The sequence below is a fragment of the Poecilia formosa genome, unplaced genomic scaffold (assembly GCF_000485575.1).
Source record: "Poecilia formosa unplaced genomic scaffold, Poecilia_formosa-5.1.2 Scaffold487, whole genome shotgun sequence".
NCBI lineage: Eukaryota > Metazoa > Chordata > Actinopteri > Cyprinodontiformes > Poeciliidae > Poecilia > Poecilia formosa.
This window is the reverse complement of record NW_006800426.1, coordinates 339,578-353,363: the sequence shown is the minus strand read 5'-3', so window position 1 is coordinate 353,363 and position 13,786 is coordinate 339,578. Positions and strand designations below refer to the sequence as shown.

Here is a 13,786-nt window from a genome sequence, read left to right as displayed (position 1 = left end):
TAAAAATATATTTGGTTAAATTGTCACAATGTCCTGATGGTTAATATAAAATACTGAGCTTGGGCAGCTAATTCCAATGCTAATGCAGGTTAGCATAGGCACTGATGACGGAGGACAAACGGTTTTCCTGGATTAGCTATTTTCTCCACCATTAGCACAGCAGGGTGGAAGGGGGTTGTGCAGCACATACACAAACAGATTGTCAGTGCTAAGACACTCCCCCTGGCTCTGATTGGTTGTTTCTGATAGAGTGGTGTATTTCCACAGATGGCAGGAAGAGCACAGGAGGCATGTTATATTGTCAGATTGTTATAGTGACACTTTAACAAATATGTAAAAAACAAACAAACATATTTTTCAAAACGTTTGAATACTAAAGGCGACCAAACGTTCTAAAATGTTTTTACTGCCTTTGGATGTTTCATCTTTACGTTCATAAATTCACATTAAAAATACTCTGCAACTGATATTTATAAACTAATCTCTTGGTCCACCAGGGCGTTTTTCACAGCTGAATGGTTGCCATGGAGATTGAAAGATTTTTTTAAACATGCGTGAAAGAATCAAGACAACACTCCAGGTATCCTTTTGATGACAGAACATAACATGACCTACAGCCTTTTCTACATAACACTGCCCCTTTAAAACACTTGTATTTGTAACTAACTAACTAACTAACTAACTAACTAACTAACTAACTAACTAACTAACTAACTAACCAACCTGCGACCAGTTTACTCTTGCGTGAAGCCTCTGAGGCCAGCGCGTAGGAGACGCTCATGATCCTCTCCTGCTCCTCCATGGCGTTGTCCAGCTCGTTGAATTCCAGCGATGCTGATGGCTGGATGTTCCGGACACTGGATGGGGATGAAATCAACAAGGTGTTTTAATGAAATGCAGCCATGTTGGATTAGAGGGGTTCTCCCTGCAGACTGAGGTGAGGATACCTGGACCTGGTGAGAAGGTTCTTGATGCGTTCTGCGCGCCGGCCGCGTTCCTCCAGCTCCTCTGGACTCAGAGGCTCCTCCGGGTCCGACTCCACGTAGCGCTCCGGGATCACAACTTTGTCCGGTTTGGACAGCTGCATGTTTGCCGAACACACAGAGAAATGCTGCACTAGATCTGGTTTGATATTTTTGTAAAAGTTTGTTAATCATTACTTTTGTTGAGTCACTGCAATTCTGGGCAGTTATTCTCTCTCCTCCTGGAAGGAGTTCATGCTCTTACGTTTTTTTTTTTGTTGTTGTTGTTGTTTTTTCCGGACATTTGCTACGATTAGCGCCTCAAAAGCTGAAGTAATAATACATGAACTACGACCCTGAATCCCAGAGGAGTTGAAAAGAAGAGAGAAAAGACGATGTTTACAAATTCAAATTTTTAAAATCATGGAATTGTTCTCTATTTTATTTGAACAATCTGTATTAATAAACGGTAACAACACAGACATTTTTTTATTATCTTAAATCCAAATTTTAAACAAATAATATGTTCAGTCCAACAACTTCAGTGTCCTGCTGTTTTATTAAACTGTAGACTAACTAAATGTTTTGGCAGCTTATGCAACATAAACCCCCTGAGTCCTCGACTGATTTCCACCTAGGGGACAATTGTGCGATTGTGTTTAAACTGGCAGTCAGATTGAGAAAAACTAAGCAGTCAAAAATACACTGGTGCCGTTATTTTCTACTGGGGGGCCTGGCCCCCCAAGCGTCTGCTCCTGGCCCTGCTCCTGTACCTCCCGGCTGATGTCCAGGTCGTAGTCCAGGGGCTCCAGGTCAGCCTCCTGGACGCGCCTGGCGGTGACCGTCATCCACTCATCAGAGTCCCTCGTCTCCCTCTCTCTGACCAGATTCAGGCCTTCGTCGCTCTGACCTTCAGCTCCTGGTCGCTCCTGCTGCCAGTCGAACACCTGGAGAGGGGAAGGAGGCGAGGTTAGCCACCAGGACTGTAGTTAAGAAAAGAAAAAACAAACATGTTGAGCTTCCGTTATTTAAAGCTTCATGTGCTTAATTCTGGGTGGTTTAAGCCGTTCAGAATGGTTTAATTGATTAGATAAAGCTTTTTACATGAAAGAACAAAAATGTCAATAAAGGTAACAAATGTTTGGTAGTCTTAATTTGTACAGATACGAAACGTAATTTTAACTCATTAGACTAAATGAGCTAAAAAAAACAAAATAAAAAAAAACATCAGTTTTGGTGAAATTAGATGTCTTTAGAACATTTTGAAGCAGAAAAATGCTCAAATTGTCAAAAAAAGTATCTTTATTTCACAGAAGGTAACTCCTAATTACTCAAATTGAAATCCAAACCAGTTTGAGTAAGTTTTAAATGACTTCACTGCAAAATCAAGATCTTAGCACAATGTTTGTCTAGTTTCCAGTATGAATATCCTAGTAAACTTGAAATAAGGCAAAACTCCCAAGTAACTTTTCAGAAAGATATAGGAGCTTATTTAAAGTCAATAAGTCCTTAATATGGATAAAAAGTATTAGTTCCACTGTCACATTACTTCACTTATAAAATGGGAAAATTGTCGTTATAAGTGAAATAATCTGCTTGCGGAACTACTGTCTTCATCAATATTAAGGATTTATTGACTTAAAAAAGGTTCGATATCTTGCTGAAAAGTTACATGCAAGTTAGTTTTGTTTTAATCCAAGTGGACAAAGACATTTGAACTTGGAGCTGGACCAAAAATACTTGGTAACATTTTGTTTTTGAGGCGCTGAAGGAAGCTGACATGCAGTAGTAAAGGTTTAGGGAGCAGAAATGAAGCTCACACCTGCAGGATCAGAAGATGTTTGAAAGACACCAAATGGAGGAAGTCAGCACACAGATACGTCCTAGTTTCGTCCAGCTAGTCCAAACGCACACAAAGAACACCTACCGAAGAGCGCTAACACGTGTGTGTGTGTGTGTGTGTGTCTGTGTGTTGCTGAGGGGTACTTGTGAGGAATCATCCAAGGAGCATCAAAGCCATGCATGCATCCTTCCCACTCCTGCAGCCTGCAGAGCCAGATCTGTCGGAGCGCTTGCATGCTCAGAGTAACGCTGCATCCCATGCCTTCCATGTGTTCGGGAACAGGAAACACACACACTTACACACACAGGAGAGAGAAAACCATGCACACACCCACCACCAACCCCCCACCAGATTAAGAAGAAAACAGGCAGGAGGAGCTTGAGAAGCAAGAAACTCTTTATTAAGTGCAAATCTCTACATGATAGAAAAGAAAGAGGAGAAAAAGAGTCGTTGCTTCTTCAATTACACAGAATTAAACGGCGCTCAGCAGGTCACCTCTGTTAGGGATCTAGCTCTGTTTGATCTGACGTAGTGTGTTGGGGCGGGGCGGGGGGATGAAAATTTTACGGTGGAAACACTTTGAGCAAACAAGGAGTGGACATCAGTGTCACTAGGGAACAAACCCAAGATAGGAGAGTCCAAACTCTGTCACATGGGCCAAAACGATCAAAACCTGTAACTTTTTAAAAGTCTTTGCCTTAGAGATCTATGATGAGGAGTGTCCAAAGTGTCTAAATGCTGCAATACCTTTTTGACTTATCTGTCAAATTCTCTAGAAATCAAATGTTAATGTATTTGGTCTAATTGTTGATAAAAGTTAGACGTCATCACAATAAATGTATTTTACTTTTGAACATGAATTAGCAGTGGGGCAATAAAAGACAGGATGAAAATGACAAATATCTCCACACAGGTTAAAACTACAACCTCCAACCAATCAGATTCTTCATGACAGAGCTGTCCACTCCTTGCTCACACTCGTATGGGCAGCTCTGGTAAACATGGAAAGAAAAAAAATTTTTTTTTTCCTTTTTTGCAGTAACATTATGTCAAACTAACTTTTTTGTTAGTGCAAATTTTACTTATTTACTTTCTAAGTTGGCGGAAAATATGTTGAGATTTTTTTTTCCTTCTTAAGGATATATATATATATATATATATTTTAATTAGCTTCTATAATTGTTTTTTGAGTAAAGTCAGAAAAAAGTTTTATTGCTCCACAAACAGAGAGGCAGTCAGCAACAAAAGTTCCAGAGTGTGTTTGTGGAGGGAAAAAACAATCAGCCATACTGTGGGGCCAGCAGGAAGCTAGAATTTGAAGTCTTTAAAAAAAAGGAGATTAAAAAAAAACAAAAAACAAAAAAAAAACCTCTTTCTAGATCAGTCTTTCTCAAACTGTGGACCGCAGGCGCCCCCCGGTGGTCTGCTAAGTACTGCACGTAAATGACAGTTTATTTTGCCATGACGTGAGCTCAAAGTGGGACCTATGTTACTGCTCTGGATGCCACCAATAATTCCGCTAATGCTAATTCTGTTTAGCATTAGCATCTTTCAATGAAAGATAACACTAATGCAAAAAACAAAAAAAAAACAAAAGAAGAAAAATTTAGAGTTTATTTTACGGTAACATTTTTACCCATGTTTACCAGGGGTGCCAATAAATGTGACACTTTATTTCATTATTGCAAAACAGCCCAGCTCCTTAAACCAGTCCTACATATTCATAATGTATAAAACAACACAGTATAGGCCACTTGAAGAAACTCCAGTCTGAGCTTCCAACCTCGGAATGAGTTGCTGTTTTTGTTACGGAGTCAAACAACAAAAATGAGCAAAGAGATCATCACACAGGACAAGGCTGTATGAACTAGGCCGTTAGCTCAAAATGAAGTAAAAACGTTTAATGCTGGTGGAGAACAGCACACAATAAAATATACTCTGGTGACATCATTAGAGACGTGAAAAAATAACAGCACAACTCATAAAAAAATCATATATTGCTTATTGTGACAGTAATAAAAACTATAGAGCTTTAGAAAAGTTTTCACACCTTTGACATGTTACAAAAAGAAACTTCAGCGTGTTTTATTGGAACCTTTATGTAACAGAACGACGCAAAGCAGTGCATTATGGGAAGTCAGAGGGAAATTAAAGATTTTTTTAAATGAAAAAAAAGAAAAATATTTAGTTTTTAGTAATGAAGAACATTGTAATATTTTAGATAAATATAGCCAAATGTAAAATGATTGTGTAATTACTATTTAATGATAGTAATAAGATAAAATCCATATTTTTTTCCTTAATATTAGTAAAAAATAAAAAAAATTAAATATCAAAATAAATTCTAGCCCTGGTGCCTGTGTTCCCATTTCATATTTTTGATCTAAACCTAAAATTGAAATGTTAATTTCTTCTTTGTTGGTGTCAGATACACTTTTTTCAAGCAACTGTATTGTTGTCGGTTTCAATTAGAAAAGATGAACGTTGATTTCAAAACATGCTTTTATTCTAATCTAAATGAATTTGAACTATTTTGCAAAAAAAATAGGCCACACTTTCCAGATTTTACTTGAGCCTTTTTTACGTCCGCTTCACAACAATGCACCACTTTGTGTTGGTTGGTCACACAAAATCACAATAAAACCAGTAAAGTTTGCGGTTGTAATGTGACAAAACAAGCAAAAGCTCGAAGGGCGTGAATACTTTTGCAAAGCCCAACAATTTCTGCTCAATTCACCGCAGACTTGGTGGTTGTTAGTCTGTAACCATGGTGCCAGCCTGGCGGTTAATGTTATCCAAAATGTGTGAGTAATTTAATTCTGTTAAAGCATGCTAGCATTGCTAGCATACCACATTAAAACCAGAGGGGGATGTGTTAGCTTTAAGCTAATCCAGTTTCTAGATTAAAATGCAGCAGTTTTCCTGTGTTTCCATGACTACGACCTGTGAGTTTGTAACACAAGGCCTACAGGTGGCTCTTCCATCATTCCTACACCACTCTGAGAAGTCTTAAAGACGGACATTTGGGATAAAGGCAAAAATGATCGTCAACAAACCAAGGCACTTGGATTTGATTTAAGGAAAGGAAAGCAGGGAGGTGCGATCATGATTTGTACGACGGCGTACAGGGGCCGTAGTAAATAGGAGGAAAGAAAGAGGAGTTAACTTTGGCCAAAAAAAACCCTCAGAAATTTCTAGATTAAACTCAGAAATGTTATCGAGGAAACTTGGAAATTTCTGAGTTTGAAAAGTCAAAACTTTGCTCGGAAAAACAGACATTTTTGAGATTAATGTCAGAAAATTTTGAGAAAAAAAAAAACCTTGGAAATTTCCAAGCTTCAAAAGTCAAGAATGTTTGATTTCAAAATTTTAATCTCCAACTTTCTGAGTTTTTACAACAATTTTTTTTGGACTTTTCAAACTCCAGAAATTCCCACGAATTTTTCTAGAAAACTTCAGAGATTAATGTAAAAATTTCTAAGATTTTTTCGGTGAAAATGTACTCGTCCGTTTTTTGTTGTCCATCTACAACGGCCCGAATACGCCGTCGTATGATTTGTGCCACTAGTGTTGCATCTTTCCTCATTATATGTGTGTGTGTATATATATATATATATATATATATGTATATATATATATATATATATGGGCTCTCTACTTTCTGGTGATTACAATGGAGAAAAGAAGTTAAAGCAATGCTTCTTTCTCTTCTTTATGTTTACATTCAGAGTTGCGTCAGTGAGGTCCCACAGGTGGGTGCCGGGGGGGCAGTGGTATTTTAGCTATCTTAAACCCCTGAAGCTTAAAAAAAAAAAAAAAAAAAAAAAACTAAACGGAGCGGCTCTGTCCGTCGCTGAGCGTTTCCCACACATCGATTTGTCTCCCGGCGTTTATAAAGCATTAACCAAAGCAAGTTGGCTTGTTAGTGTGAGCTGCTACCAAGGAAGAGCGCTAAGTCGTTAGCATCCCTGTTAGGTTGTTATGTGGCTGGAGGCTGCAGAGTGCTGTAGCAGCACTGAGGGTGGAGCCGGTGCTCCGTGTGTCTGCTGCTGCTGTTGCGCTGCAGGGAGGGGTAACGTACGGAGGGGCTGGAGGGCAGTCGGGATGACGCCGACGACGAGCGCTGAGAGCCTGATGCCACTGGGCCCGCGCCGCCGGAGCGCTCGCCGTGGCTCAGGTTCCTCTTGCGCTCGCGGACCAGCGCCCTCTGGTGGCGCTTCATGCGCTCCAGCTGCTCCTCGGCGGTCATCCGGCCTCGGGTTTGGCTGCTGAGGGGCGGGCCGCCCTCCGTGGGGGACGACAGACGCTCAAAGGCGCTTTTAGGTCGGTCCTGAGGAGACAACGGTGGAGGAGAGAGGGGGCAGGGTGAGAAATGGGAAATCTTCCTAAAAACGTTGAATTTCAAAGTTCCATACTTTAAGACTTAAAGCTGCAGTATGCGACTTCTAAAAAAAAATATGTTTTGTTAAAGCTGTCACCATGTTGTAACAGGTGACAATTATGAGGTGACAACTCATAATAACCTAGTTGGTTATTATGAGACAAATAACCTGTGAAAAACATTTAACTCACCTCATTCTCCCAGTGCTAACTGGAAACAACCAATCAGAGGCAGGAGGCGGGTCTTAGTGCTGCCACTCACCCTTTTTGTGGTGCTGCCCTTTTTTTCTCCCCCCTTTGATCTCTATTGCTCTGCAGCTAGCCATGAATGCTAAGGCTAGTTAGCATGTCCTCCTATGCTGGCGGATAAAATGTTTTCCTGTAAGTTGTTTCTCTGTCACTAGCACATTTAGCAGAGAACATGAGGTAGAGTGACCGTGCTAAGACCCTCCGCCTGTCTCTGATTGGTTGTTTTTAGCTGGTAGCGGTTCGTTTCTTCAGACAGTAACATTAGCTCAGGGAGGAGGTGGAGGCATTTCTAATCCATTTAAACAATAAAAATAATACAATTTCATTCTGTTTGTGTTTTGGTTATTTGCTTGAGTAAAATATTTTTTGGGGGGGCAAATAGGGAACCTAAAGTGACTGCAGCCCAGGGGCCCATATGCTTTTAAATACAGCCCGGCAGATTTCCATCAAATGGCTGAAAGTTAAGGAAACAATCTGTGAAAATTAGGAATTGCATATTTTTTTAGCAAACTTAGGTAACTTAGTTTGCATGGTTTTAACTCTGTTTTATGTGGTTTTGCCATCCAACCCCCATCTGTAAACTCTTGGCTTTCTAATTGTCAGATCTTCTGCTTTTCCCGTCCAAGTTTTGTCTTAGTTGAGAAATTTTGGAGTGGGTCCACTTCTAACACTGACATAAGTCTGTTCACGTCTTGTTTTCCACATGTGTCGTAACAAACTGACCTTTGGTGCGGCGCTGCCGGGAGCCCTCCTCAAGGTGACGTAGGATGAGATGGAGTTGGACTGGTCCAGCCGAGACGTGGTTCCTAACAAACCTAGTTGACGACAGAACCAACAGTCATGGGTTTAGTTCAGCTTTATTTTTAGAAAGTAAAAAAAAAGGAAAAACATTTATAATTGTCCTTCCACTTTGCAGTTATAAGCCACCAATAATCCTCCCTCAAAAAATAATACTTACATTTTAAAACATTAGACATAAGACTTTTCCTTTAAGGACAATTTGTTCACATGTAGCTGTGTCTTTATAAAAATGAATATCTCCACCACATCGTTTAAAAAAATAATGTTGTACATGTGGGATCGTTTTCAGAAAGGTTTTCATCTACATGAACGCGTACAAATCCGCCCCTGAGTTTTAAACATGCCAAACCCATAGGGGGCAGTGTAGCACAAAGCTAAAACCTGTCAGCCATTAGATTTCTTCTTCCTGTTAGGAGTGAAACATGGCTCCAGGACGTTTAATTGTGTCAACAGATATGTAGGTTGACCAGCTTTTAAATAACATATTTGAATGTAAAGTTAGTAAAACACAAGATGATGCCGACTGGAGTTGTGTTGAAGACTGTAATGTGCGGGACCCTAACTCTCAGTTTTTCCATGTATAGATGCAAACACAAATACAGAGTTTCCTCAAATCTCCTCTTTTTATTTTGAGAGATATTAAACTGAGTTTCCGTTTGGATGAAAGGCAAAAATGCATAACAATGTGTTCATTTTCCCAGATATCCGAGTGTGTTCGGACTAGGCCTAAGAGATGGCCAATACTGTTGAACATTTTCTCTTCCATGTAGACATAACACCTACTTAAACACTCAAAAACATGTCAAAGTGTTGTTTTTCTTGCTTGTAGTGATTAAGACTTTGGGTCGTTTCTGCTCCAAGGTGACTCATGTTACCTTTGCCTGGGTAATACCGGTAGTCGGCTTCAGACGCTGTGATTGGCTGGCTGCTTCCTGGCAGCTCTGGTTCGCTCAGGTATGACCTCAAATCAGTCTGAAACAGAAATCAAAGACGGGCTGAGATGCTAACATTTTTATCACCCTACACAGATTAACTGTATCGTATCTACGTGTAGAAGGCTCCCCACTTCAGGAGAAATGAATGACGATACCTTACAGTCTCCATTGGCAATGTACTGGCCGCCCTCCCTGTCCCGCTTCCTCTCGTCCGACTGGCGTTTGAGCCCTCGCACCGATGTGTGGCGGATGACTGAGGCCTCCTTGGGGAGCGGGGGCACCACAGGGGGCGTCTCCTCGTAGTCATAGAGACGAGGCAGTGGCGGCCTGGGCGGGGCGTCGTCCTCTGCCTGTACGGTGGTCGGATCAGGACGGTTACAGACACGCGGAGGAGGTTTGTGGTGTATTCTGTTTGCAAGGGGCGAGGAAGGACACTCACCCACTTTGGCACGGTGCTGTGAGGCAAAGTGTGGGAGATGGAGCTGCGGGGGGGAGGCTGGACCTCCGTGCCGCCAGAAGGCACCGCCTGGTCCGACACCGAAGGCACTAATCTCCTGTCTGCTGAGGCGTGTCAACACAGAAGGCTGTATGCTTAGACAAAGGTGGGATGAAAATGGCTTTTTTATGCTACGCTAAATTAAAAGAGGCTAATTTCATGTATCATACACCCTCACTTTTCCGCCAGTTTTGCTCAAAAAACCAAATATGACTGGGCAGTGAGACTGACGTGATCGCATACATCTATGTTAGCAAACAATAATTTGTGGTGTGTGCATCTGAATCTCACAGAAGTTTGCTCAATATGTATTAAACTCTAATTTACTGTCACTCCACACTGACTCTCATGCTCCTCAGGTATGGAATGCCAGGAGGGCCAAAAAACGTGCAAAAACATCCGAAAGACATACTTTGCATGTTTCTCACATGCACTTTACGTTTTTAATGCTTAAACAATTGTGTTCACAACTTAAGATGTATGAAAATCAACCACATGACCAGCCAATCACAGACGGTCGGTTTACGTCTTATCAAAGTAATCATCCGATGAAAAATAAGCAATCAGAACCAGAAAATCCAAAAACTGCACCAAGAGGCAGACATTACAAAACAAATCATTAAGATTTAAGAAAAACAAACGTCTACAATTGAATTTGTAGCATAAAATATGTACCTAAGCACATCTTCCTTCTTCATAAAATCTAAACAAAAATGGAGTACAGTTCGATCTTAGTGGCTGTAAGATTTCTCTTTTGTCTTTGGCAAAAGACCATGAGCCATATCTCCTGCTATCACATGACTTATGTTTGTTTTGGTTGTATTTACCCAAAATGCCTTACGCTATAGTCTACTTCCTGCTTTTGAAGCAGTGTCTGATCTGCTTGGCTTTCACATAAGCATTCTAACCGCACCAGACTTCCCTTCAACCGAACTAAGACCTAAGTTTCTAGGAGGACCAGAGGACTCAAAGAAAGGAATAGGGCTACACAATATTAGAGAAGCTTTCATTAGTGACCACAATGTCGTCTGCAAACAGACTGATTTTCACCTGGATTCTGAATAGAGTCCACAGTTATCTTGTAGTTGGCTTTGCTGGTGCTAAGACCACCCATGACATCCTCGATCCTCCACAGCTCCCGCTTCAGTTCGGCCTTTTCCTGCTGTATTTCAACACATGCAAACACACACAGAATGTTTTTTTTTTTTACTTATTTCACCTTTTATTTATTTATTTTTTAAAATGTGTGGAAGCTCTGTTTTTGCCATTCAACTGAAGACAGTGTATTGTGGTTTGAACTTTTGTTCATTTTTAAGGTTGTGGAGAAGCAACATTCAGAACTGCTGACATGCTGAGGGTTTTATTTTTTAAAGGGCAGAAGGAAGTCCCACCTGAGACGTGTCGTTGTGGGCCATGTGTGCCTGCAGTGCCAGCCTTAGCAGCTCCACTGATTGCTCCAGTCGGTTGTACTCCTCCCACGCACGCGCCATTTCCTGCAAAAACCCAAACACACACACACACACTCTGAAACCATTTGGTAGCATTTGAAGCAAGATTTGTGTGCACAAACTAAAATATTTCAGTTAAAATATTATTTTTTTTTACCTACTAACATATAAATGTATAAAGGAAATAGGGATGCAACTAAGTTATCTTAGCTACCGATTAATCTATTGATTATTATGACAAGTAATCGATTAATCAGATAAAACAAATTGGCACACCCTGCAGATTTTTTATTTAAGCTTTTTTACGCAATATTAGAAATGCATTAAAGGATGCAAATGAAAAAATAATTCAATTCCTTTTTTAAATTAGAAAATTATTAATCTAAAATGCAATAACAGCACTTCTTTAGTAAACACTTAATCATTTGTAGTAAAGGCTGAATCTACAGCAAAAAACCCAACATCAACATTAGAAAAGTTCAGACCTGCTTCACTTCACATCACTTCAGCGTAGGCTGATCTGATGATTGGCTTTTATAATATTTGGATAATAATAAGCACTTAATAGGAGATTATTTTTGCAGAATTTGGACCAGGTGAAACTAAAATTATGACACTTCAGGAGTTTGGGGTAGAACACATTTACAAAGAAGGTTTTTTTTTATACATCTTAAATGTATATGTAAATTTTTTTGTACGGTTTTGTCTTAATTAATTGCTCTGAGAACATTGTGCTTTCAGAAAATTGCCCAGTGTTGAGTCTGGATACTCCAAGTAACGATTAATTACCAAATTAGATGACGATTAATCCGACTAACAATCATGATTAATCATGATTAATCTCAATTAATCCAACTAATTGTAATTAATCATGATTAATCTGATTAATCGTTTCATCCCTAAAATTAAATATGACCATTTCCACCAAGTCTAGCACTATCAGTCGACGGTGACAGACACAGCAGACATGAATACCGTTGAGACGCGGGAGATCTGGGCCCTGATGGTCACCAGGTCCTCCTGCAGCAGCCTCTGCTGGTAGGCGATCTTGTGGACGTGAGCTGGCTGCTCCTGGTACTGCTCCATCTGCTGGTGAGACACGTCAAGCACTCTCTCCAACTTGTCCTGCAACGGGTGAAAGGTTGGCCAGTGCAAGTTATTTTATCGGTTGTTTTATTCACCAATAAAGCATACAAAACATTACAGACGAGCAAACAGAAGCATTGATCTGCAAAATAACCAATTAGCTAAACCAAAAAGACAAACAACAAAAAAGAACAGCAAAGGAGAGTGGGAGGAAAAAATACTTAAAGTTTTTTAAGTAATCTAAATAATCTAAAGTTGCTGAAAAAGAACAAAGATATCCTGATGGACAAAGATAAATATTTTACTGTTGGACTGATAATATTAATTTATTCAATGAGGCTGATATGATTTAATACTGGTGCAGCCCATGTCTTGTGTCTTTTATAAGCTTTCATAGGGGGACATTTAAATGTCCACCTTCACACTTTACACACATCAGTTCTCAAAAGAAAAGACATTTATTCTGTTTTTGGATAAGTAAAGGCTGATGGAGCAGTTGCCTTCATCTGTAGTCGTCTGCAGCTCATTTTGTTATTTGAAAACATGCAAATAATAAATTATTATAGTTCACATTGTTTAATTAAACAAAAAAGAGAGATAGTAGAAATAAATCTATAGGGAATATATATATATTTTACATTTCTTTAAAACTAATTTGAGTTGAGGAGAGCATTGTTCTACTAACAGAGGGTTGGATTGAGACATGTTGAGAAGCTGGACTGTGATGAGTTAAAACCGCCTCTAGAGGGCAGCATTTCACCACGAAACATCCCGACTCAGGCAACATCTCACCAGAACGTCACTTATTCAATCTCCTCAGACTAATTTATGGCATTTAATAATAAAAACCAAATAAAGTTTGATGATTCTTGGACATTGGTGCTGCTTTCCTTCCTTTTACCGGAAAAAAATAATTATCTAGGGGTGCTGTTGTGGCGGAGGGGTTAAGCATAACCCACATAAAGAGGCCTTAGTCCTTCCTGTTGCAGGTTTGATTCCCAGCCTGGTGACCTTTGCCACATGTCTTCTCTCTCTCATTACCCACTTTCCTGTCAATTCACTATCAAATAAAGGCCACTAAAGCCAAAACAACCTTAAAAAAATCATTATTTAGAGAAAAAAAACCTCTACTTTCTTCTGTATTTTTTTTTACCAGCGTAATCGTGGGGTTGCGTTCCAGAGACGGGTTACCTTGTCGTTCTTCAGGGAGCTGATCCTCGCCTCCAGCTCCTTCAGAATCTTGTCCTGCTCACATAACCGACTCAACTTCACCTGCAGGGGGAGAAGCAGAGCTGGGTGGGCATGCGGTGCTTACCCAGATGAAGTCGCTCTCAAGGGCTAATCAGAGTGTCTGCGCGTCGACCTCTGATAATGAAGTGGCCCTCTTACTTAATTAAAGCCGTGTGTCTGCAGCTGCGCTGACTGCATACAGAACAGAGGGTCAGGGCGTCAACGGTGATCCGCAAGAGCCGCTTTTAATGGGTGAAATGGGTGGATTAGTGAATATTTACTGCGTCGTAACGCCACCTGTCTGGTGCAGGTGTGTTAGAAATGTTCACTTTACAAGAACCGGCTCAAACAAACCA

At 40.2% G+C, this 13,786-nt stretch overlaps 1 protein-coding gene across 17 annotated transcripts in view; it reads right to left on the bottom strand.

The window, feature by feature from the left end:
* Positions 1 to 13,786, bottom strand: part of LOC103156572 (pleckstrin homology domain-containing family A member 7-like) — a 152,466-nt gene that overhangs the window by 3,968 nt on the left and 134,712 nt on the right. For 13 of the 17 annotated variants that reach the window (XM_016664448.1, XM_016664446.1, XM_016664450.1 and 10 more), the window contains 12 exons: positions 13,392 to 13,472; positions 12,090 to 12,239; positions 11,058 to 11,159; positions 10,717 to 10,828; positions 9,610 to 9,731; positions 9,326 to 9,520; positions 9,111 to 9,207; positions 8,158 to 8,249; positions 6,887 to 7,135; positions 1,736 to 1,909; positions 948 to 1,081; positions 724 to 857 (listed from right to left, as the gene is read on the bottom strand). In XM_016664448.1, coding sequence (XP_016519934.1) covers positions 724 to 857; positions 948 to 1,081; positions 1,736 to 1,909; positions 6,887 to 7,135; positions 8,158 to 8,249; positions 9,111 to 9,207; positions 9,326 to 9,520; positions 9,610 to 9,731; positions 10,717 to 10,828; positions 11,058 to 11,159; positions 12,090 to 12,239; positions 13,392 to 13,472 — 1,642 coding nt within the window. The remainder of the gene's footprint in view (positions 1 to 723; positions 858 to 947; positions 1,082 to 1,735; positions 1,910 to 6,886; positions 7,136 to 8,157; positions 8,250 to 9,110; positions 9,208 to 9,325; positions 9,521 to 9,609; positions 9,732 to 10,716; positions 10,829 to 11,057; positions 11,160 to 12,089; positions 12,240 to 13,391; positions 13,473 to 13,786) is intronic. The other 4 variants (XM_016664447.1, XM_016664451.1, XM_016664459.1 and 1 more) reach the window with 1 other exon arrangement.